General features: G+C 31.7%; 1 protein-coding gene across 1 annotated transcript; it reads left to right on the forward strand.

Moving 5' to 3' along the window:
• Nucleotides 1-16533: 16533 nt before the first annotated feature.
• On the forward strand, nucleotides 16534-25973 carry LOC142224441 (uncharacterized). The gene is made up of 3 exons (XM_075294210.1): nucleotides 16534-16743; nucleotides 25551-25718; nucleotides 25809-25973. Exons 1-3 carry the CDS (start codon nucleotides 16534-16536, stop codon nucleotides 25971-25973), a joined length of 543 nt encoding a protein of 180 aa, XP_075150325.1.
• Nucleotides 25974-26675: the final 702 nt, after the last annotated feature.

Consider the following 26675-nt stretch of genomic DNA (forward strand, 5'->3'; position numbering starts at 1 on the left):
GCAGATTTTCGGTAAAATTTTCTTCAGATGTTGGTCGATTTTTTTTTTTTTTTGAGACGAGTGGCAACCGTGATTGGAATTCATATGTTTTCTATACTAACTTACGTATCTATTTGTGGCTATAAATCAAAGTTACTATTTAAAGCTCAGTTCTAAACGAAAAACTTTTATGTCTGCACAAATTCACTATGGCCTGTACCACAGTGTGTTGTAAGATTCCAATAGCAAATTAAATATTTAATATTCAAGGAAAGAATACAGTGGTTTTTTCCATCCATCCATCCATCCATCCATCCATCCATGTGGATAATGTCACACATGAATACACGCACAATGTTGCTACGGGCGTAGATGACAGGATTTCCATTGTCAGGTGTCTCAGGTGTTTTAATGCAATATAAAGGGTGATTCTTTTGAGGTTAGGATTTTCATGCATTAGTATTTGACAGATCACGTGGGATTTCAGACATGGTGTCAAAGAGAAAGATGCTCAGTATGCTTTGACATTTCATCATGAATAGACTTACTAACGAGCCACAACGTCGAATTTTCAGTGAATGGGCCCTAGAAAAGTTGGCAGAAAATCCGCTTTTTTATCGACAAATTTTGTTCAGCGATGAGGCTCATTTCTGGTTGAATGGCTACGTAAATAAGCAAAATTGCCGCATTTGGAGTGAAGAGCAACCAGAAGCCGTTCAAGAACTGCCCATGCATCCCGAAAAATGCACTGTTTGGTGTGGTTTGTACGCTGGTGGAATCATTGGACCGTATTTTTTCAAAGATGCTGTTGGACGCAACGTTACGGTGAATGGCGATCGCTATCGTTCGATGCTAACAAACTTTTTGTTGCCAAAAATGGAAGAACTGAACTTGGTTGACATGTGGTTTCAACAAGATGGCGCTACATGCCACACAGCTCGCGATTCTATGGCCATTTTGAGGGAAAACTTCGGAGAACAATTCATCTCAAGAAATGGACCGGTAAGTTGGCCACCAAGATCATGCGATTTGACGCCTTTAGACTATTTTTTGTGGGGCTACGTCAAGTCTAAAGTCTACAGAAATAAGCCAGCAACTATTCCAGCTTTGGAAGACAACATTTCCGAAGAAATTCGGGCTATTCCGGCCGAAATGCTCGAAAAAGTTGCCCAAAATTGGACTTTCCGAATGGACCACCTAAGACGCAGCCGCGGTCAACATTTAAATGAAATTATCTTCAAAAAGTAAATGTCATGGACCAATCTAACGTTTCAAATAAAGTACCGATGAGATTTTGCAAATTTTATGCGTTTTTTTAAAAAAAAAAGTTATCAAGCTGTTATCAAATCACCCTTTATAAAATAACGCACAGTAAGCATTATGAAAGGTAATCAGTAAGCATTGTATTTTACTCACAGGGATATGTACTTCATCACTCTCATGCCACCCATATCCAAAAACACACAAGCACACCAACAATGAGTACAGATTTGAATTTACTCATGAGCATTCATACGTACGTATATATGCACATTGCCATGAAAGGCCATTCACATTTGTGTGTTTTTTGTTGTTGTTCATTTATATCGACCTTTAAGGCATGATTGAGCATTGTAATGAGAGCAAACAGTTTGCTGCTGTTGTTGTTGGTGTTTCGTATTTATTTATTTAATGAGTACAGCATACTGAAGTTAAATGCGTAAAACTTGACATAATATCAAGACTAATTGAACTATTGAAATTGAACAGAGTACAACAGTATCGAAATGTAAATAAGAACTGACCACAGATCAGATATACAGCTCACCATGAATGGATTAAAAAAATAATGAAGATTTTCACAGAAAGTCTTTAAATATTAAGGAAATATAGATTAAGAGAATTTGTCTCTTAGCAATGAAGAAATATTTTGGAAATGTGGTGATGTTTTTTTTTTGTTTTTAATATAATCTTCTATGAAAACAATTTACTTGGCCTAAAGATACTTCAACTGAAGGTCTCTACATAGTCTAGAATAATATATCGATCTCTTCATTTTAAGTTGACTTTGTTTTACATAAAAGATCTAGCCCCTTAAGAAATTTGCATTATTTGCAAATTTATGGGCAGATGGACGGACAAACAATACATGTGATTGGTGTTTGGGCTTTCGTTGATTGCCTATGAAAAATCAATTTAAAGTATTTTGGAAACTTTCTCAAAATTCATTAAGGAACTTTTTGCATAGTTAATGCGTATTTGTATTCACAACAAATCTATCCAAGTTCTCTGTCTCTTCATATTTCATTCTCATTTTTTTTTTGAATTTCATGCTTAATTAACTTCTCTTGTTATAAATGAAAAAAATGACATGAAAATGGAAATATTGGTGAAGGGGATAGGGTTAAATCCAGCAACAGCTATCATCAACCAGTCAGCCAAATCTTTTCCATCTTTTCCATTATTTCGTTTATTAGTAAGAGACAAAATTGTCAATAATTCAACAATTTTCTGTTAACATCAGCACATTCATGAAACAAATGAATGTAAATTGTATGTCAAGAAAAGGGTGAGGATGGAAAATGAAAGGGGAATGGAATAAGTTCAAATCGAATTTACACCATTCGAATTTAATTATGTACCCTAATTAAATGCGTTGTAAAGATTCATTTGTGACAAAATTAATATATTCCTTTTGTAAGGGAGCTATATGAAAATATGAAGTAATTTAGTCCATTTAAAAAACTCAATAATAATTCAGATTTTCGACCCAAAATGTTCATAGAAGAATTTAATTTACTGTGGCTAAAATTGGCTCCCTTTAAAATGTTTGATTTTGAGTTTTTCTAAATGATACTTTTTGTGTCACTTTTTAGAAAGTATCAAAAAAAGAACAAAATAAGAAATTTGGGTGATAAATAGATTCAGGCCCCTAGATGCTCTTAGAATTTCATTTTCTGTCGCTTAATTTGGCTTCATTTAAAATTCTTAATTTTTGTCACATCTTATTGCGGATGACACTTTTTATGCCACCTTTTCAAACATGGAGCAATTTAAACCAAGTAAAAAACGAGTCCAAAGGCAGATAGATTGAAGACCCTAAAGTCTCTTAGAATTTAATTTTTTTGTGGCTAAATTGGGCCCTCTTTAAAATTCTTAACTTTGAGTTTTTTCGTCACTTTTTGGAAATTTTCAAAATATGGAGGAATTTAACATATCTACAAACAAAAAACAAATCAATAAGAAATTCGGCTGATAATACAAAAAGTGACAGACAGATTCACGGCCACGTTTGCCACAGTTGGTAGAATTTTAACAAAAATTGTAGATTTTTTACTGTTTGGTAGAATTCTGAATGGTTTGGAAGATTTTGCAACTAGGATGTACATACAAAATTTTCTATAGAAATAAAATTTTGACAAACTTTTCTATAGAAATAAAATTTTGACACAATGTTCTGTAAAAATACAATGCAATAAAAATTTTAAACAAATTTTCTACAGAAATAAAATTTCAAAAAAAAAAAATCTATAGAAATAAAATTTTAACAAAATTTTCTATAAAAATAAAATTTTGAAAGAATTTTCTATAGAAATAAAATTTTGACAAAATTTTCTATAGAAATAAAATTTTGAGAAACTTTTCTATAGAAATAAAATTTTATCAAAATTTTCTATAGCAATAAAATTTTGACAAAATTTTCTATAGAAATAAAATTTTGACAAAATTTTCAATAGAAATGAAATTTTAACAAAATTTTTTATAGAAAAAAATTATGACAAAATTTTCTATAGAAATAAAATTTTGCAAAAATTTTCTATATTTCTAAAATTTTAACAAAATATTCTATAGAAATAAAATTTAAAAAAAAAAAAAAAACTTTCTATAGAAATAAAGTTTCGAGAAAATTTCCTTAGAAATAAAATTTTAACAAAATTTTCTATAGAAATAAAATTTTAACAAAATTTTCTATAAAAAAATATTTTGAGAAAATTGTTTTTAGAAATAAAATTTTGAGCAAATTTTCTATACAAATAATATTTTGACAAAATTTTCTATAGCAAAAAATATGGACAAAATTTTCTATAGAAAAAAATTTTCTATAGAAATAAAATTTTGAGAAATTTTTCTATAGAAATAACATTTTATCAAAATTTTCTATATAAATAAAATTTTGACAAAATTTTCTATAGAAATAAAATTTTAACAAAATCTTCTAGAGAAAAAAATTTTGACAAAATTTTCTATAGAAATAAAATTTTGCAAAAATTTTCGATGTTTCTAAAATTTTAATAAAATTTTCTATAGAAATAAAATTTCAACAAAACTTTCTATAGAAATAAAATTTTATCAAAATGTTCTATATAAATAAAATGTTGACAAATTTTCTATAGAAATAAAGTTTTAAAAAAATCTTCTATAGAAGAAACTTTTGACAAAATTTTCTATAGAAAAAAATTTTCTATAGAAATAAAATTTTCCAAAAATTTTTAATAGAAATGAAATTTTGAAAAAATTTTCTATATTTCTAAAATTTTAACAAAAATTTCTATATAAACAAATTTTGACAAAATTTTCTATCGAAATAAAATTTTGCAAAAATTTTCTATATAAATAATATTTTGACAAAATTTTCTATAGAAATAAAATTTTAACAAAATCTTCTATAGAAAAAAAATTGGAAAAATTTTCTATAGAAAAAATTTTTGATAAAATTTTCTATAGAAATAAAATTTTGCAAAAATTTTCGATGTTTCTAAATATTTAACAACATTTTCTATAGAAATAAAATTTCAACAAAACTTTCTATAGAAATAAAGTTCTGAGAAAATTTTCTTAGAAATAAAATTTTTACAAAATTTTCTATAGAAATAAAATTTTAACAAAATTTTCTATAAAAATAAAATTTTGAGAGTTTTCTATAGAAATAAAATTTTGACAAAATTTTCTATAGAAATAAAATTTTAACAAAATCTTCTATAGAAAAAAAATGTTGACAAACTTTTCTATAGGAAAAGATTTTGACAAAATTTTCTATGGGAATAAAATTTTGACTAATTTTTTTTTAGAAATAAAATTTCGACAACATTTTCTATAGAAATAAAATTGTTACATAATGTTCTACAGAATTAAAATTTTGACAAAATTTTCTATAGAAATAAAATTTTAACAAAATTTTCTATAAAAGTAAAATTTTGAGAAAATTTTCTATAGAAATAAAATTTTGACAAAAATTTTCTATAGAAATAAAATTTTAACAAAATTTTCTATAAAAATAAAACTTTGACAAAATTTTCCATAGAAATAAAGTTTTAACAAAATTCTCTATAGAAATAAAACGATGACAAAATTTTATAAAGAAATAAAATTTTGACAAAATGTTATTTCTTTATAAAATTTTGAGAAAATTTTCTATAGAAATAAAATTTTGACAAAATTTTCTATAGAAATAAAATTTTGAGAAACCTTACTATAGAAATAAAATTTTATCAAAATTTTCTATAGAAATAAAATTTTGACAAAATTTTCTATAGAAATAAAATTTTGACAAAATTTTCTATAGAAATAAAATTTTGACAAAATTTTCTATAGAAATAAAATTTTGACAAAATTTTCTATAGAAATAAAATTTTAACAAAACTTTCTATAAAAGTAAAATTGTGAGAAAATTTTGACAACATTTTCTATAGAAATAAAGTTTTAACAAAATTTTCTATAGAAATAAAATTTTAACAAAATTTTCTATAGAAATAAAGTTTTAACAAAATTTTCTATAAAAATGAAATTTTGACAAAATTTTCTATAGAAATAAAATTTTGATAAAATTTTCTATAGAAATAAAATTTTGACAAAATTTTCTATAGAAATAAAATTTTGACAAAATTTTCTATAGAAAAAAATTTTGACAACATTTTCTATAGAAAAAATTTTGACAAAATTTTCTATAGAAATAAAATTTTGCAAAAAATTTCTATATTTCTAAAATTTTAACAAAATTTTCTATAGAAATAAAATTTCAACAAAACTTTCTATAGAAATAAAGTTTTGAGAATATTTTCTTAGAAATAACATTTTGACAAAATTTTCTATACAAATAAAATTTTAACATAATTTTCTATAAAAATAAAATTTTGAGAAAATTTTCTATAGAAATAAAATTTTGACAAAATTTTCTATAGAAATAAAATTTTGAGAAACTTTTCTATAGAAATAAAACTTTGAGAAACTTTGCTATAGAAATAAAATTTTGACAACATTTTCTATGAAAATAAAGTTTTGACTACATTTTCTATAGAAATAAAATTTTGCAAAAATTTTCTATATTTCTAAAATTTTAACAAAATTTTCTATAGAAATAAAATTTAAAAAAAAAAAAACTTTCTATAGAAATAAAGTTTCGAGAAAATTTTTTTAAAAATAAATTTTTGACAAAATTTTCTATAGAAATAAAATTTTAACAAAATTTTCTATAAAAGTAAAATTTTGAGAAAATTTTCTATAGAAATAAAATTTTGAATAAATTTTCTATAAAAATAAATTTTTGTCAAAATTTTGACAACATTTTCTATAGAAATAAAATTTTAACAAAATTTTCTATAGAAATAAAATTTTGACAAAATTTTCTATAGAAATAAATTTTTGTCAAAATTTTGACAACATTTTCTATAGAAATAAAATTTTAACAAAATTTTCTATAGAAACAAAATTTTCAGAAAATTTTCTATAGAAATAAAATGTTAACAAAATTTTCTATTAAAACAAAATTTTCTATAGAAAAAAAATTTTGAGAAAAATAAGTTTTGTTTGTTTGGTAGTTCTATTGCCTACCTTTAAAATTCTTAAATTTGATTTAAAGTTTATATTTCTTCTAGCTACCTAAAATAGTCATTTAAAATTCCTAAAAGAAAAAAAAAACTAATCATAAAATTTTCATAATTAATTTATGAATCCATCACTACACGGTCATTTAGAAACTCCACAAAATATTCTCTGACAATGGCCAAAAGAGATTTTCGCCACCCTTAAAGTATACTATGTTTTGTTGTATGTTGTACTTGGTGTTTTGTAGTCATCACAAAAGTATGCCACAAATGCCAAGTTTAATTATGTCACCTTTTTGTGAAAAGTTCTCCCTGAAGATTTCTTACAGATGGTTAGATTGTTTTGTGTTCTCGTGAATTTGCAGCAGCCCATATTTTATTGATAAATGGCTGTAATGGATGGTGGTAACATTTTCGTGGAGATGGCCATTAAAACAGTTCTGGGTCATGCTGCTGCTGCTGCTGCTGTTGCAAATGGGTGGAGATAGGGGAGGTGTTTCTTATTGATGGGGGGTTTTGTGAGATGCTGGTGGCATCCGTATGTTAGCATTGCCATGAAACTATTCCTTATTTGCTTGTTGTTCTCTCTCGTTCTCTCTCTCTCCCTCGGTTTCTGTCAAAACTTTACCACATTAGCCATGCACCTTTAACTGTTTGGTTTGTTATTCCTTTGTGGTTTATTCCAGTCATACAATTGATTTGACATTTTCTTACTGGCCTGGACTTGCTTGACTGAGTAAATATGGTTGTACAAATAAATATAAATTGGTAAACTTTTGCTTCCATGTCATGTCATTTGGATGATGATGTAGCTTCTTCTTCTCCATTCCTACATTGCCATTGCAGCGATGAAGAAGTAATTTAGTCGGTCTTAAATCCCTGGTGTAAAGATGAAATGTTTATGGCAATTGGAGAGCTATGTATGTAATGAAGGAATGTATTTCAAAACGTTGACTGCGAATAAGATTTAATTTTTGATATAAATTCTGTGACAATATGCTATTTAATATCCAGTGAAAGAAGAGCTTGGAAAATAGATATTCGGACCATCATCGGTGGCAAAAGAAGTTTTGAAATGCTTACAAATGTCATCAGCATTACTGAGAGGGGATAATTCACAGATGAAAAGCAAACTATTTCACAGTAGTTCTTCCTATTTTACCGAAAATCACTCTCACAGACTTGAGGGGAGTAAACGATTTTCCTTGCATATTTTCAGGCGGAACTCGTATCTGATTGATTGAATTAAAAAAAAAAAATTATATCTATATATATATATAAAATTCAATCTATGTTTGTTTATTTGTTTGTTTGTTTGTATGTTCCGAGTTGGCTCCGAAACGGCTGAACCGATTTACTTGAAACTTTTAGAGATCGTAGGGGGCGTTCATGTGGTGAAAATAGGGCACCTCATTTTTTGACATCTGGTCGCGGAGGGGGACCTCCCCTTTGTCGGACTTTTTGAAAATTGAACCAAAGTTGATCGATTTGCTTGAAATTTTCATTGAAGGTTGGGGTTGGCATCTAGATACAGATCCGCTACTTTATATTTCGATATTTGGTGGCGGAAGGGGATCTCCCCTTTGTGCGACTTTTTTAAAAGTACAGTGAAAAAAACTAAAATTCTCTAAATTATTTGAGATTTACAGAGAACATGCGGTGAGGTTATGGAATTAATATGGGGTACCTGATGATTTCATATGTGGACGGGGAGGGGGACCTCCGCCTTGCCCTACTTTTTGAAACTCGGAACAAAATTATGCGATTTGCTTGAAATTTTCATTGAATGTTGGGGTTACCATCTAGACAAAAATCCGCTACATTATTTTTCGATATTTGGTCGGGGGGGACCACCCCTTTGCCCGACTTTTTTTTAAAGTACAGTGAATATAAAACTAAACTCCCCCGACTGAAATTTTACGGAAAAAATGGGTGAGGTTATGAAATTTATATCAGGTTCCTGATTTTTTAAGAAAAATAAAAGGGCATAGGGAGACATCCACTTCTCATAAGTACATGAGAAGAAACAATTAAACTTTACCGAGTTACTTGAAATTTACAGAGAACTGGGGAGAGGTTACGATATTAATAGTTGATACCTGATTTTGTGATATTTGGACGGAAGAGAGGCCGCCCCTTTAGGCTTATAATTTGCATGACATTTTCTGAGACGTTTACAAAAGGTACACACAAAAAAATATTTTTCTGATTCAATCACGAAATTAATTGATCCAATTAATTTTTTAATTGAAATGTCTTCAATCACCGAAATGATAGTATCAATTAAAAAATTAATTGACAGTCAATTAAAAAATTAATTGATCCAATTAAAATATTAATTGATACTATTAATTTCTGTGATTGATTTTTATTTCAATTAAAAAACTTTTTTGATTCAATTAAATTTTTAATTGAATATTTTTCAAAACTCAATTAAGATTTTAATTGGAAAAATTTTCGTGAAATTTTTTTCTGTTTACGCTACATCACTTTTCGACATTTGCTCGGGGGGAAAATTCTTCAGTTTTCTTGAAATTTACAAAGGCGGTGGGGGAAGGTTATGAACGAAGGGGCAACCTTCCTTGCCCCACACTTGAAGGAAAGTTTCAAGAATTTTCAGGGAAGGTTAGGGGTGCTATTCACTACGGTGTTTGTCGATATTGTATCGGGGAAAGTGACGTCCCTTTAAAACAATAGAGCACAATTTAAACATCGCCGATCTACTTGAAATTTACAGGGAACGTGGGAGGAGGTGATTAAATTTATACATGATTTTTAAATTAGTATATGATTTTTCGATATCTCGTTGGGGAAGGGGAAAATTGAAATAAACTTTGTCGATTTACTTTGATAGAATTTATAGGGACCATTGAGTAGTTGCGAAATTAATATAGGGTACGTGCTAGTCCGATAAAAGGTCGGAGTGGAGCGAAGGTGGGGGAGGTTTCCCTTTTGTCCGTTTTTTTTTTGTTCTTAAATTGAAAGTAGAGGGTTGTCCGTAAATGGGATCTCGGTACATAATTTTATGATTTTTGCACAGGCTTCTGCCAGACTTCTTTTTAGTAAAGAACTTAAATTTACATGAAATTGGCAGCCAACGTAGAGGGTCATTTGCCAACATTTTAGCAAATGTTAATGTGGTAAAATTTTTTACTATTTTTATACCCTCCATCATAGGATGGGGGTATATTAACTTTGTCATTCCGTTTGTAACACATCGAAATATTGCTCTAAGACCCCATAAAGTATATATATTCTGGGTCGTGGTGAAATTCTGAGTCGATCTAAGCATGTCCGTCCGTCCGTCCGTCCGTCTGTTGAAATCACGCTAACTTCCGAACGAAACAAGCTATCGACTTGAAACTTGGCACAAGTAGTTGTTATCGATGTAGGTCGGATGGTATTGAAAATGGGCCATATCGGTCCACTTTTACGTATAGCCCCCATATAAAGGGACCCTCAGATTTGGCTTGTGGAGCCTCATCCGATCCGGCTGAAATTTGGTACATAGTGTTGGTATATGGTCTCTAACATCCATGCAAAAATTGGTCCACATCGGTCCATAATTATATATAGCCCCCATATAAACCGATCCCCAGATTTGGCTTGCGGAGCCTAAAAGAGAAGCAAATTTCATCCGATCCGGCTGAAATTTGGTACATGGTGTTAGTATATGGTCTCGAATAACCATGCAAAAATTGGTCCACATCGGTCCATAATTATATATAGCCCCCACATAAACCGATCCCCCGATTTGGCTTGCGAGGCCTCTAAGAGAAGCAAATTTCATCCGATATGGCTGAAATTTGGTACGTGATGTTAGTATATGGTCTCTAACAACCATGCAAAAATTGGTCCACATCGGCTCATAATTATATATAGCCCCCATATAAACCGATCACCAGATTTGACCTCCGGAACCTCTTGGAAGACCAAAATTCATCTGATTCAGTTGAAATTTGGTACGTGGTGTTAATATATGGCCTCAAACTCCCATGCAAAAATTGGTCGATATCGGTCCATAATTATATATAGGCCCCATATAAACCGATCCCCAGATTTGACCTCCAGAGCCCCTTGGAAGAGCAAACTACTTCCCATTCGGTTGAAATTTGGTACGTGATGTTAGTACATGGTATCCAACAACCATGCAGGTATAAGAAGTTTTAAGATACCACAACCCAAGTAATTCGATTGTGGATGACAGTCTTTCGTATAAGTTTCTACGCAATCCATGGTGGTGGGTACATAAGATTCGGCCTGGCCGAACTTGCGGCCGTATATACTTGTTTTTTCTTAAATTGAAAGTAGAGGGTTGTCCGTAAATGGGAACTCGGTACATAATTTTATGATTTTTGCACAGGCTTCTGCCAGACTTCTTTTTAGTAAAGAGCTTAAATTTACATGAAATTGGCAGCCAACGTAGAGGGTCATTTTCCAACATTTTAGCAAATGTTAATGTGGTAAAATTTTTTACTATTTTTATACCCTCCATCATAGGATGGGGGTATATTAACTTTGTCATTCCGTTTGTAACACATCGAAATATTGCTCTAAGACCCCATAAAGTATATATATTCTGGGTCGTGGTGAAATTCTGAGTCGATCTAAGCATGTCCGTCCGTCCGTCCGTTCGTCTGTTGAAATCACGCTAACTTCCGAACGAAACAAGCTATCGACTTGAAACTTGGCACAAGTAGTTGTTATCGATGTAGGTCGGATGGTATTGAAAATGGGCCATATCGGTCCACTTTTACGTATAGCCCCCATATAAAGGGACCCTCAGATTTGGCTTGTGGAGCCTCTAACAGAAGCATATTTCATCCGATCCGGCTGAAATTTGGTACATAGTGTTGGTTATGGTCTCTAACATCCATGCAAAAATTGGTCCACATCGGTCCATAATTATATATAGCCCCCATATAAACCGATCACTAGATTTGGCTTGCGGAGCCTAAAAGAGAAGCAAATTTCATCCGATCCGGCTGAAATTTGGTACATGGTGTTGGTATATGGTCTCTAACAACCATGCAAAAATTGGTCCACATCGGTCCATAATTATATATAGCCTCCATATATACCGATTCCCAGATTTGGCTTGCGGAGCCTCAAAGAGAAGAAAATTTCATCCGATCCGGCTGAAATTTGGTACATGATATTGGTATATGGTCTCTAACAACCATGCAAAAATTGGTCCATATCAGTCCTTAATTATATATAGCCCCCATATAAACCGATCCCCCGATTTGGCTTACGGAGCCTTTAAGAGAAGCATATTTCAACCGATCCGGCTGAAATTTGGTACATGGTGTTGGTATATGGTCTCTAACAATCATGCAAAAATTGGTCCACATCGGTTCATAATTATATATAGCCCCCATATAAACCGATCCCCAGATTTGGCTTGCGGAGCCTCAAAGAGAAGCAAATTCATCCGATCCGCCTGAAATTCGGCACATGATGTTGGTATATGGTCTCTAACAACCATGCAAGAATTGGTCCACATCGGTTCATAATTATATAGCCCTCATATAAACCGATCCCCAGATTTGGCTTGCGAAGTCTCCAAGAGAAGCAAATTTCATCCAATCCGGTTGTAATTTGGAACATGGTGTTAGTATATGATCTTTAACAAGCATGCCAGAATTGGTCCATATCGGTCCATAATTATATATAGCCCCCATATAAAACGTTCTCCAGATTTGACCTCCGGAGCCTCTTGGAGGAGCAAAATTCATCCGATCCGGTTCAAATTAGGAACGTGGTGTTAGTATATGGTCGCTAACAACCATACCAAAATTGGTCCAATCACACAAAAATTGGTCCATATCGGTTCATAATCATGGTTGCCACTCGAGCCAAAAATAATCTACCAAGATTTTATTTCTATAGAAAATTTTGTCAAAATTTTTATTTCTATAGAAAATTTTGTGAAAATTTTATTTCTATAGAAAATTTTGTTAAAATTTTATTTCTGTAGAAAATTTTGTCAAAATTTTATGTCTACTTTGTCAAACTGAATTATATACGTATTGGATCGATCTTTTTTGATTTAATATATACCACGTATGGACTTACATACAATTTAGAAGATGGTGTTAGGAGGTTTTAAGATACCTTGCCATCGGCAAGCGTTACCGCAACTTAAGTAATTCGATTGTGGATGGCAGTGTTTAGAAGAAGTTTCTACGCAATCCATGATGGAGGGTACATAAGCTTCGGCCTGGCCGAACTTACGGCCGTATATACTTGTTGCTTTTTCCGATTTAATGGATGGGAAACAGTAATTCTTTGTATGTTATTATAATATAGTGCTTAATTTTCAGATATGTTGAGGAGAAGGATACCTTTCCTTGACAAACCACACTTAAAATTCACAAGAAATATAGAAGAAGACGGTATACCGTCTCCCGCCGTATTTGTACCTATAAACGAAAAATCAAGTAGTCCGATTTGTTTAAAAGAATTCAAATCTTTTCGAATTTGTTTTCAGCACGAAGGATATAGTTGACTAAGTTAACGCAAAATATTCCTACAAATATGCTTCGGAAGGCGCAGCGAAGCGGGCCGGGTTACGCTAGTAGCCTATACAATACTGAGTAAACAAGAAATTTTGAGAGTATAAGAGTAACTCAGTTGACAAATATGAAAATTTTTACAACGGCGAGGTGAACAATTTTAGAAATCTTGCCAATAGGGCCTCCAGATCACCATGATCTTTTGAATTTTTTCACATCATTTGGTGACCACCTTAGCTTTATTTAAATTTTCCAAATGTTATACTGATACGTTGTTGTTGTTGTTGTAACAGTTTATTGTGATCTCATCCATTTCATGTTATACGCTTGGTACATCAGCTTGTTGGCAGATCAAGGAACTCTGCGACTAAGATGGGGTGTGTCCAGAGTGATCTGGTGGTAAGTCGGGTTGGTTTGGCCGGGCAAGAGAAAAGATGACGCGTGTCGTGTGGCCCTTGGTTGCAAATTGGACAAACGTCAGCTACGCTGCTATCAATCACCGATAAGTAGGAATTGAGGCGGATGCACTTGCCTGATCTTAATTGGGCCAAAACTACCCTAGTCTGCCGTGGGAGGTCTCTTTCCTCCGGTGCTATGGGCGGTGGTCGGACTCCAAGAACAGGATTAACCTTGTAGCTTCTCACCGCTTCAGCTACAGTATCCTCATGAATCCTGTTCAAACCTGCCTGGTACGCTGCTTGATCTAGAGGCTCTCTTTTATAGCGCTGGATCTCGCGCTCTAGATTATGTATATCAACCCTTACGTTCCTGGGTGGTGGTTGTGTATCCATAAGATGGTGGTTTGGATGATTACTGCGATAACAACCCAGGAGATACTGCTTTGACAACATGTAGTTGTGTCTTCGCACAGGGATGATCTTTGTCTCCACATAAAGGTGATCCAGGGGTGTGCTGCGGAGACACCCAGTCGCAGTTCTAAGAGCAGCGTTCTGGCAGGTTTGTATGTTATTCCACTGCGTATCACTGGTCTGCGGTGTCCACACTGGCGCTGCATAGTTTACCACTGACCGGCCAATTGCCTTATAAGTAGTTAGCAAGGTTTCTTTGTCCGCACCCCAAGTACTGCCGGCTAGTGACTTGAGGACCTTGTTTCTACCACGGAGCTTATTACAAATTGCAGTGGCATGGGCAGATGACCTAAAAAGGCTGTCGAATGTGACCCCAAGAATCTTGGGGTAATTTGTGGTCGGAATTATTACTCCATCGACTCTGATATTCAACTGCCTGCGCACTTCTGCCGTCCATGTAGTAAATAGTGTGGCTGAGGATTTGGTGGGGGATATCCTCAAGTTTCTCGCAGTGAAATAACTGGTAAGATTAGCTATGTAGACGTTCAACCGATCGCAAATGTCATCAACATTGGGCCCAGATGCCAAGATTGTCCAGTCATCCGCATATGATACAATCTCGACGCCGTCAGGAGGGGGGTGGAATCGAGGACATGTAGAGGTTAAACAGTGCCGGAGATATCACCCCACCTTGGGGAACTCCCTGTTTAACTCTACGCGGTCTTGACTTTCTGTCCCTGAATTCCACGTACGACTGGCGTCCACACATATAATTCAGGACCCAACGCTTCGCTCCTGCCGGTAGGGACGTATTCTCGATGTCCTCAAATAATGTGGCATGGTTGACCGTATCGAATGCTTTCGATAGGTCAAGCGCCACGAGGACCGTCCTGTGACACGGCCTGGGCTGGTGAAGTCCCTTATTAATATGTGTCGAAATGGCATGTAAGGCTGTTGTCGTACTATGTACCTTACGGAATCCATGTTGATGGTGGGCAGCTGGAAAATTCTCCACAAGGCTGGGGAGGAGTAATGCCTCAAGTGTCTTGGCCACTGGCGAAAGAAGGGATATCGGTCTGTACGATTCACCTTTGCTCGAATCTTTGCCCGCACGGATGAAAAAGACTGTTTTTCATATGTTTGGCTATAAACATTATATGTTTGGAACACAAATTTTTAAACACAATATTTTTGAGTGCAAGCATATAATGTTCATAAACTAGTATAACATGTTTGGGACATATATGTTAATATGTTAGAACATATTATGTTTGGGACATAAAATGTTTGTAAATATAATATGCTTGGATGCAAACATATATTAATTTAGAAATAGCCTATAAACATATATGTGTTTAGTAGCTTGGAGCGCTATTTAACAGGGAGCGATATTGAATTAAGTTGGTGGTTATTGCTTGATATTACAAAATTAACATTTTATTTTCCCTTGGGCAATTGATCAGCTACTTCTTTGATCCTTACAAACTGTGTTGTCCGCTGTTCGAATCCCCGTCCGATAAAAGGTAAAATTAAAATAAAAAAAATCATAAAATTGAATAATTTCTTCTACAATGTTTGTATTCCAGAAAAAGGTGCTAAGAACTAAAAAATCTCGTGGAAGTGAGATTAGGCAGAAACAAAATTTTGAGCATTCAGGTCGAAAACCTATGTTGTTAGCACCTACATTACCTGTTTATTTTCATAATTCATTATGATTGTAAATAAATAAATAAATAAATAAAATTTTGAGCACAATATTGTTTGGGAGAATTTTTTTTAAGCATATAATATTTTTGGGTGCAAAATGCTTCCAAACATATTATATGTTCACATAATAACATATTGTTTTTTGGAAGACAACATTATTGAATTTGGATGCAAAAATACAAAATGTTTGGAACTTAGACTACCCAAACATATATTGTTTAGACCAATATGCTTTCAAACATATTATATATTGGTAGAGATCAAACATATAAATGTTTGGGCAATACCCAAAAATGTATATGCTTGAAGCAAAATATGTTTGGGAGTATATGTTACAGAAGCGATTTTTTGTGTGGGTGCGGTTTATACTGATACGTTTTAGTTTTTACTATTTCGGCCCACTGTTCAATGAAGCAAGATTTACATGCTAGCACGAGAGAGCATGTGCCAGTCTCACTGCAATAACTCCATTCAGTTTCACTACAATATCTCCATGAGAGTAGTGTATATAGACAAGCAAATATTTGTTGTATATTTTTTTATATCTTTTGGATGATGATCATCTCAATGTATTTTTAATTATTCTATTTACAATTCCAGTTCTTTTAAATATCCAACAAAATATCATTAGTCTGTATAAGAAAGGTTTTTTTTTTAAACAAAACTAAACCGAAACCAGATTTTTAATGACATAATCAAAAAAGTTCTAGTTCAAAAAATATGGTGAAATCATTGACGCTAATACTTTTGATTCTCTGGTCTATCCTGTGGCCTATTGAGTCGGATGTACGTTTTACAAATTTAAAATGTGAAGAATATCATCCGGAATTTGCTACATTTCTTAAGTGTCGACTTAGGGTAGTACGCCGTGGCTTAATTTCGCTTAATGTCAATGTAAAACTATTGCAAGTTCCTGTTAGTAATGTGACGGTAAGTAAAAAAAGATATTGAAACAAAAAACAAAAAACCTCTGGAATAATACATCACATTGACAAATGGGTTGGCATGAATAGGAATACAAAAGTCCAATTTTCTATTAACAAAAATTTTGTTTGCACAAAAACGTCGACTTTTGGTAAACTTCAAATTTGAGTAATTGAGTTTTGATGTTTTTCGTTTATTATAGTTTGTTTTTATACCCTAAACCACATAGTGGTCAGGGTATAATAAGTTTGATCGGCCAAAAAATGTGCCTACAAGAAATATTGATTTTAGACCCCATAAAATATATACCGATCGACTCAGAATCACCTCCTGAGTCGATCTAGCGCTTGGTGTCCGTCCGTCCGTCCCTCTGCCCATGTATTTGTTGTTCACAGGATTCCGGTCGCAATTATTAACCGATTTTGATGAAATTTGGTACAAGAAGTTTTTTGGGCACAAGGACGAACGCTATTGAATTTGGAAGAAATCGGATCAAATTTAGATATAGCTCCCATATATATGTGTCGCCCGATTTCGACAAATGGGGTCACGTTCAGGGCTGTGGAGTCGGAGTCTTGGAGTCGGAGTCTGAAGATTTTGCTGGAGTCGGAGTCGGAGTCGTAAAAATTTTGCTCGACTCCGACTCCGGCTAAATCAAATTTTTTAAAACACTTCACATATTTTTAAGTTTTTACGCAAATTAGTTTCCATTGCTTTATTCATTCGATCAATGTACAGCATGATTATAAATGAAAATCAACTTCCAATTACGGCTATCTTTTTATGTTTCCTAGAATGTTTGGACTAGCAGATGGGCTGGATCGATCCATTTTAATGCTCATATCAATTTATTTGAAATATTTCGAACAATCGAAATTATTTTTTTTTAATTTTATTTTAAGGCCATATACGTATGTGGAATATTGACAGAAAATTTTTCAAAGTTGGTTTTTATAGAAAATGTTGTCAAAATTTTATTTCTATAGCAAATTTTGTCAAAATTTTATTTCTATAAAAAATTTATTCAAAATTTTATTACTATAGAAATATTTTTTTCTATAGAAAATTTTGTCAAAATTGTATTTCTATAGAAAATTGAGTCAAAATTTTGTTTCTGTAGAATATTTTGCAGGATTTTATTTACTACACAAAATTTTTTCTAAAATTGTACTTTTATTGATAATTTTTTCAAAATTTTATTTCTATAAGAAAAAATTTTATTTCTATAGCAAATTTTCTCAATTTTTTTCTTACTGATGCTCACTGATACTCATTGCTATAAAAAATGTATTCAGAATTGTATTACTATAGAAATATTTTTTTCTATATAAAATTTAGTCAAAATTTTATTTCTATAGAAAATTTAGTCAAAATTTTGTTTCTATAGAATATTTTGCAAAATTTTATTTCTATAGAAAATTTTGCAAAATTTTGTTCGCTACACAATTTTTTTTTAAATTGTATTTCTATTGATAATTTTTTCAAACTTTTATTTCTATAAAAAATGTTGCCAAATTTTATTTCTATAAAAATGTTATTCAAAATTTTATTTCTATATATTTGGTCAAAATTTTATTTCTATAGAAAATTTTATCAAAATTTTGTTTCTGTAGAAAATTTAGTCAAAATTTTATTTACTAGACAAAAATTTTTCCAAAATTGTATGCTCACTTATACTCATTGCTAAGTCGAAAACTTGTAGAAATGACTCAAATTTTAAAATTTTTAAATGACAGAAAAAAATTTCACGAAAATTTTTCCAATTAAAATCTTAATTGAGTTTTAAAAAATATTCAATTAAAAATTTAATTGATTCAACAAATTTTTTAATTGAAATAAAAATCAATCACACAAATTAATAGTATCAATTAAATATTTAATTGGATCAATTAATTTTTTAATTTACTGTCAATTAATTTTTTAATTGATACTATCAATTCTGTGATTGAAGACATTTCAATTAAAAAATTAATTGGATCAATTAATTTCGTGATTGAATCAGAAAAAATTTTTTTTGTGTGATGAATGAATCATAAATGCATTTTTGCGAAATTGTCTAAACAATTAAAAATATTTCCCAAATATTGCCCGAGTTTTGTAGAAGTCTGATTTGAGATTTTATCAAAATGTAGATCTAAATACAAAGTTGTGCAGAGTATATTATAGTCGGCCCGCCCGACTTTAGACTTTCCTTGCATTTTTAGTTTTTGTTAAAATTGTGTTACGTCCCATAACGTTAGATTTAAATTTTAAGTACATAGATTTTGTAGAAGTATATACAATTTTGTCTAAACCGATTCAGATTCAAATTCATGCTTATGGGAATATAAACCTTTATATAGCTCGCAACAAATTTAAAGGATTTGAGATAGTATCAATAATTTTGGTCCACAAATACATATACTGTTGGTATCTTCTCATATTATGATGGGTATTTATATCATTATTTTATTTATTAAACATTGCCCTAAATTTGAAATATAGAGTTCAATTGGCATCTAATGTGAAATTAAGACCTTTTTTTTTGCACACATAAATAAATATGATACTTTATATCGATCTACTTACGGTACCCCCACAATAGAACTACAAATTAGTGTTATTAAAATGAGATTTAGTTATATTACCCGGAGTCGACTCCGGAGTCGGAGTCGAGCTGATGAAAAATGCTGGAGTCGGAGTCGGAGTCGGTTTCGGTTCAGATTTAGATATAGCTCTCATATATATGTATCGCCCGATTTTTCTAAATTTGGCCATAAAACACTTATTTATCAACCGATCTTACTCAAATTTGGCTAAATGTAGTCTTCTATAGCACTAACTATATGTGCAAAAAATCATCGAAATCGGTTCAGATTTAGCTATAGCTCCCATATATATGTACCGCCCGATTTTTCTAAATTTGGCCATAAAACCCTTATTTATCAACCGATCTTACTCAAATTTGGCTAAATGTAGTCTTCTATAGCACTAACTATATGTGCAAAAAATCATCGAAATCGGTTCAGATTTAGATATAGCTCCCATATATATGTATAGACCGATTTTCCCAAATTTGGCCATAGAACCCTTATTTATTAACCGATCTTACTAAAAGTTGGTTAGATCCAGTCCTCTATAGTACTAACTATATGTGCAAAAAATCATCGAAATCGGTTCAGATTTAGATATAGCTCCCATATATATGTATAGACCGATTTTCCCAAATTTGGCCATAGAACCCTTATTTATTAACCGATCTTACTAAAAGTTGGCTAGATCCAGTCCTCTATAGTACTAACTATATGTGCAAAATTTCATCGAAATCGGTTCAGATGTAGATATAGCTCCCATATATGTATCACCCGATTTTGAAAAATTCGGCCCTAATAACCTTATGTTTGACCATACAGGCCTCATTTCTTAACTGATCTTACTCAAATCTTGCACAAGGTAACCTTTTGTGGTATTAATCAAACCAGCAAAATATTATGCAAATTGGTTCAGATTTAGATATAGCTTCCATATATATGCATCGCTCGATTTTCCCAAATTTGACCATAGTACTTTTATTTATTAACCAATGTTACTCAAATTTCAAATTTTGATGTACTAGCCGATCGTTCTTATACGTACTTGTAGCTCTTACCTAAGAATCTTGCTCAATTTTTACAAATTTGTATTTATTACCAACACTAATTTAACGATTTTCTCTTTTTTTTATTAAGGGGTCAATATTAGTGGCATATTAACTCCGTAGGTGCAATATCAACACAGCCAGTGTTGCTATATGTAGGGTTTTTCTAATATTTAGCGTCTTGTAGGGACATTTTCACTCAACACAATTTGTAATAATTTTTACATTTTGCTGGCTCTAGAGGAGGAAATTAGAAGCCGGCAAGGCTTGATCTTTAACAATGTGTGGTAAACTTTAGTCCTGTAGAAAATTTTGTCAACATTTTATTTCTATAGAACATTTTGTCAAAATTGTATTTCTATGGATTTTTTTTTTCAAAATAGTATTTCTATAAAAAATTTTCTAAAATTTTATTTCTGTGGAATTTTTTCTGTGGCAACCACAGTTGGTAGAATTTGTATTACCACGACGGTAATACAAATTTATTTTCTAAGTTATGTACGTTGCATATTCATGTTTTAAGATAATAAAGTACTTAGAACCATTTTTGTTTTGTAAATTTTTTTTTTAAATTTAACGAAAAATATAGAAGGGAAAATTGTTTGGGAATGTATAGGAAAGTAGGGACCTTTTTTTGTCCTTGTAGGGTAAACCGAACATTTTCCTTGGCAACATTGACTATGAGCTATAGGCAGATTGACACAAAGCACCCATAGACATGTACCCCTTAATTTTCTTAAATATGCAACTGCGGTTTATCTCCCAGACCAGACCTATATGTTACCCCACAAATGCTTATGATTACTAATTCTGTAATGGTGGTTTAGGGTATGATATAGTCGGCCCCGCCCGACTTTCTACTTTACTTACTTGTTTTTAATTGTAATAAATAACAAATGAATAAATATGTTGATAATGCCAAGAAAAAGTATCAACAAAAGATCAAAATTATATTTCTCTAATTTTAGAGGAGAAATTTTCACTTTTTAAAAAAATATTAACATTGGTGAGTAGCTGTTTGTGTAGGTCAATCGTCTTATCAATTTGGTTTATATATTTTACTAGCGTAACCCGGCCCGCTTCGCTGCGCCTTCCGAAGCGTATTTGGAGGAACATTTTGCATTAACTTGGTCAACTATATCCTTCGTGCTGAAAACAAATTCGAAAAGATTTCAATTCTTTTAAACAAATCGGACTACTTGATTTTTCGTTTATAGGTACAAATACGGCGGGAGAGGGTGTGCCCTTTCCTCCAAATTTTTTTAATAATGTTCTGTATTCAATTAGTTGGACAATCTTCTATATTTCTTGTGAATTTTGAGTGGGGTTTGTCAAGGAAAGGTATCCTTCTCCTCAACATATCTGAAAATTAAGCACTATATTATAATAACATACAAAGAATTACTGTTTCTCATCCAATAAATCGGAAAAAGCAAAAGTAGTAAAAAAATTTACCACATTAACATTTGCTAAAATGTTGGAAAATGATGCACCCTCTACGTTGGCTGCCAATTTCATGTAAATTTAAGTTCTTTACTAAAAAGAAATCTGGCAGAAGCCTGTACAAAAATCATAAAATTATGTACCGAGTTCCCATTTACGGACAACCCTCTACTTTCAACTTAAGAAAAAAAAAACGGACAAAAGGGAACCCTCTCTTTACTAAAATGAAGACTAACAAGTATATACGGCCGTAAGTTCGGCCAGGCCGAATCTTATGTACCCTCCATAGGAACTTCTACTAACGGCTGTCATCCACAATCGAATTACTTGGGTTGCGATAACACTTGCCGATGGCAAGGTATCGTAAAACTTTTTAACACTGTCTTCTAAATTGTAAGTTAGCCCATACGGGGTATATATTAAACAAAAAAGGCCGATTAAATACGTATATAATATAGTTTGACAAAATTTTCTATAGAAATGAAAACTTGACAAAATTTTCTATAGAAATAAAATTTTGACAAAATTTTGTATAGAAATAAAAACTTGACAAAATTTTCTATAGAAATGAAATGTTGACAAAATTTTCTATGGAAGTAAAATGTTGACAAAATTTTGTATAGAAATAAAATGTTGACAAAATTTTCTACAGAAATAAATTTTTTACAAAATTTTCTATAAAAATAAAATTTTGACAAAACTTTTTGAAAAAAAAAATTTTGAAAAAAAAATAAAATTTTGACGAACATTTCTATAGAAATAAACGTTTGACAAAACTTTCTATAGAAATGAAATTTTGACACAACTTTCTATAGTAATAAAATTTGACAAAATTTTCTATGGAAATAAAGTTTTGGTAGATTATTTTTGGCGATATGGACCAATTTTTGTGTAATAAGTCATCGGCTATATATAACTAAAGACCGATATTGACCAATTTTTACATGGCTGTTAGAGGCCATATATTGACAAAATGTACCAAATTTCAACCGCATCGGATGACTTTTGCTATATATAATTATGGACCGATATGGACCAATTTTTGCATGGTTGTTAGATACCATATACTAACACCATGTACCAAATTTCAACTGGATCGGATGAAATTTGCTTCTCTTTGAGGCTCCGCAAGCCAAATCTGGCGGTCCGTTTATATGGGGGCTATACATAAAAGTCATCCGATATGGCCCATTTGCAATAACATTCGACCTACATCAATAACAACTACTTGTGGCAAGTTTCAAGTCGATAGCTAGTTTCGTTCGGAAGTTAGCGTGATTTCCACAGACGGACGGACAGCCGGACAGACGGACGGACGGACGGACATGCTTAGATCGACTCAGAATTTCACCACGACCCAGAATATATATACTTTATGGGGTCTTAGAGCAATATTTCGATGTGTTACAAACGGAATGACAAAGTTAATATACCCCCATCCTATGGTGGAGGGTATAAAAATGTGAGTACTTGAGAAAAAGTACAACATGGATTCCCTTCACTTCACGTGGTACCACAAGTATTGCTCAGTTATGTGCGAAGCAAAACTTTCCATTATTATTAATCATAGATATGTATGTATGTATGTCACATATTTCATATATTTATGTATGTCACACACTTACATTAACGTTTGCCGTTCTTTATATCAATCCGAAAACATATATTATGGAGAGTAACTGTTTTCTTGTATTTCTGAAACTGCACGTGATACATGGAGTCAAAGATTATAGATTTGAGGAAGATGGGAGATTGGCTTGCGTCATACCAAATGTTGCATTTACCAGATTAGTTTAATACATGTTTGTAATCTTTTCGTTGTTTTCAGTTTTTATTATACCCTTCACCACTACTGTGGTACAGGGTATAATAAGTTTGTGCATTTGTATGTAACGCCAAGAAGGAGTAATCATAGACCAACCTTTTAGTATACGGATCGGCTTAGAATTAAATTCTGAGTCGATTTAGCGATGTCCGTCTGTCTGTCCGTCTGTCTGTCCGTCTGTCTGTCCGTCTGTCTGTCCGTCTGTCTGTCTGTCTGTTGATGTATTTTTGTGTGCAAAGTACAGCTCGCAGTTTTAGTCCGATTGTCCTAAAATTTGGTATTGGGTCCTGTTTCGGCTCAAAGACGATCCATATTGATTTTGGAAAAAATCGGTTCAGATTTAGATATAGCTGCCATATATTTTTCGCCGATCTGGTCATAATTGGCGTGTATATCAACCGATCTTCCTCAAATTCCGTACATCCGAATATTTTGTAGGTCTCGAAAAACTTGCAAAATACCAGCTAAATCGGTTCAGATTTAGATATAGCTGTCATATATAGCTTTCGCCCGATTTACACTCATTTGCCCAAAGAGGCGAATTTTTAACTCCGATTTGGTTGAAATTTTGCACAGGGAGTAGAATTAGCATTGTAACTATGCGTGCCAAATTTGGTTGAAATCGGTTCAGATTTGGATATATCTCCCATATATAGCTTTCGCCCGATTTACACTCATATGACCACAGAGGCCAATTTTTAACTCCGATTTAGTTGAAATTTTGCACAGGGAGTAGAATTAGCATTGAAACTATGCGTGCCAAATTTGGTTGAAATCGGTTCAGATTTGGATATATCTCCCATATATAGCTTTCGCCCGATTTACACTCATATGACCACAGAGGCCAATTTTTTGCTCCGATTTAGTTGAAATTTTGCACAGGGAGTAGAATTAGCATTGTTGCTATGCGTGCCAAATTTGGTTGAAATCGGTTCAGATTTAGATATAGCTCCCATATATATGTTTTTCTGATTTCGACAAAAATGGTCAAAATACCAACAATTTCCTTGTAAAATCGCCACTACTTAGTCGCAAAGTTGTAAAATGACTCTAATTTTCCTAAACTTCTAATACATATATATCGAGCGATAAATCATAAATAAAGTTTCCTTAAAATTGCTTCAGATTTAAATGTTTCCCATATTTTTTTACTAACATTGTGTTCCACCCTAGTGCATTAGCCGACTTAAATTTTGAGTCTATAGATTTTGTAGAAGTCTATCAAATTCTTCCAGATCGAGTAATATTTAAATGTATGTATTTGGGACAAACCTTTATATATAGCCCCAAACACATTTGACGGATGTGATATGGTATCGAAAATTTAGATCTACAAAGTGGTGCAGGGTATAATATAGTCGGCCCCGCCCGACTTTAGACTTTCCTTACTGGTTTTTTAAATGAAAAATTTAATTTTCTTAATGAAACAATGTTAAATTTGAAGGCAACAACAAAAAAATTACATTTTCCCCTTTATGGAAATTTATTTCGTGCTCTTAATTTCTTTTTATTTGCATTTTAATACTATGTCAATACTTGTCGTATACGCGTTTGGTTCGAGTATTAAACTAATGTGGTAAATGGTTTGATGTGCTCAGTAGCCAATCTCCTATCTTCCTCTTCTATAATCTTTGCATGGAGTACTCTATGAGGTTTTGTTCTCGCAACATACTCGACGTGATCACTCTGAGTACACTTCAATAAGAGAGAAAGAGGAATATGTGTTTGTTGGTAGTGAAGACATCGGAGTAGCAACAAGAAGTTACTCGTGGCTTTTTTTTGGTGTTCAGTAAAATGTGTACCAATTGTTTTGCGACTTTTCAAATAGATGTACTCATTTAGCAAGTACACGTGTACTCTGCATTTACAAATGGAATTGTGCAGACCTCTAACACAAACATTAACATTTTTGTCTCTTTCTTTCTTTAGGTAAATTTGTCCTTGCACAAAAAGCTCAATGGATATAAACCTTTCCTCTACAATACAACATTTGATTTTTGCAAATTTATGGCCAATCGTAAACAAGAACCTTTTGCCAAGTTATTCTTTGATGTTTTAGCCAAGGATTCGAACCTCAATCATACATGTCCCTATGATGTAAGTTAAAAAATGAATACATTTTAATTAATATAATTAATTAATTGATTTTTGTTACATTGTTTTTTTAATCATCTTTCAAAAAAATAGCACAATATCATTGTGAATAATTTTACAATTTACGAAACCCTTTTTGATCGTCTACCACTGCCAGTTGGGGGATATATGTTCCAATTAAAGTTCGGAGCCTATAATGAGTGGAAAGCTGATGTTAAATCTTATATTGAAATTGATAAAGAATTTTCATGGATCTAAGGACATTTTTGTAAATTTCTAACTTGAAACAAATTTTCTTAATAGGAAATTTTCTTTAATAAGGGGGAAAAATACTTCTGCCTTATAATTTTTTTTTAAATTTGTCGAAAAATAATAATAGTTATTTATTGTAAATGTAATTAATAAATAAATAATAATTATTAGGGTTTTTAATATGGTTTTATTAAAAAATGTTAATATGGATCTGCATTTTATTTTCTTTATTATTATTGATAAAGAATTTTCATGGCTCTAAAGACATTTTTTTTTAAATTTCACTTCAATTTCTTTTTTTTTTCAAAATAGGAAATGTGAAAAATACATATGCTAAATATTTATTCTTTTGTATTTGTCGAAAAATATTTTTTAATTTTTTTTTGTCATTGTTATTGGTGTTTTTAAAATGGCTTTGTTAAAGTTATTTAAGATTGGCGTAATTTTTGTTAAATTTTTTCTCTAAAAAAAGTCATTGTAACCTCTATGTATTGCATTTTTTGTTGTTTTTAAATATTTTTAATTTTTTTTAATATTCGTAAAATATAATTTTTAAAAAGCATTTGTTTTATTTGTTAAAGTTGGTAAAAATAGTTTTTTTTTAGAGTGAAAGTTAAGTTGAGCTAGGTAAAGGGCCGATGTTGATTTTGAATAAAACACAAACTATTTAGGAAATTATTGTAATTTTACTTTATTATGATATATTGG

The sequence above is a fragment of the Haematobia irritans genome, chromosome 2 (genome assembly GCF_050003625.1).
Source record: "Haematobia irritans isolate KBUSLIRL chromosome 2, ASM5000362v1, whole genome shotgun sequence".
NCBI lineage: Eukaryota > Metazoa > Arthropoda > Insecta > Diptera > Muscidae > Haematobia > Haematobia irritans.

What these genes read in the sequence shown, in the direction of transcription:
- LOC142224441 (XM_075294210.1), top strand. Translation starts at nt 16,534, where the DNA reads ATGGTGAAATCATTGACGCTAATACTTTTGATTCTCTGGTCTATCCTG. An exon ending in TTCCTGTTAGTAATGTGACG is followed by an intron (nt 16,744 to 25,550) that starts GTAAGTAAAAAA and finishes TTCTTTCTTTAG; the next exon opens with GTAAATTTGTCCTTGCACAA. An exon ending in ATCATACATGTCCCTATGAT is followed by an intron (nt 25,719 to 25,808) that starts GTAAGTTAAAAA and finishes TCAAAAAAATAG; the next exon opens with CACAATATCATTGTGAATAA.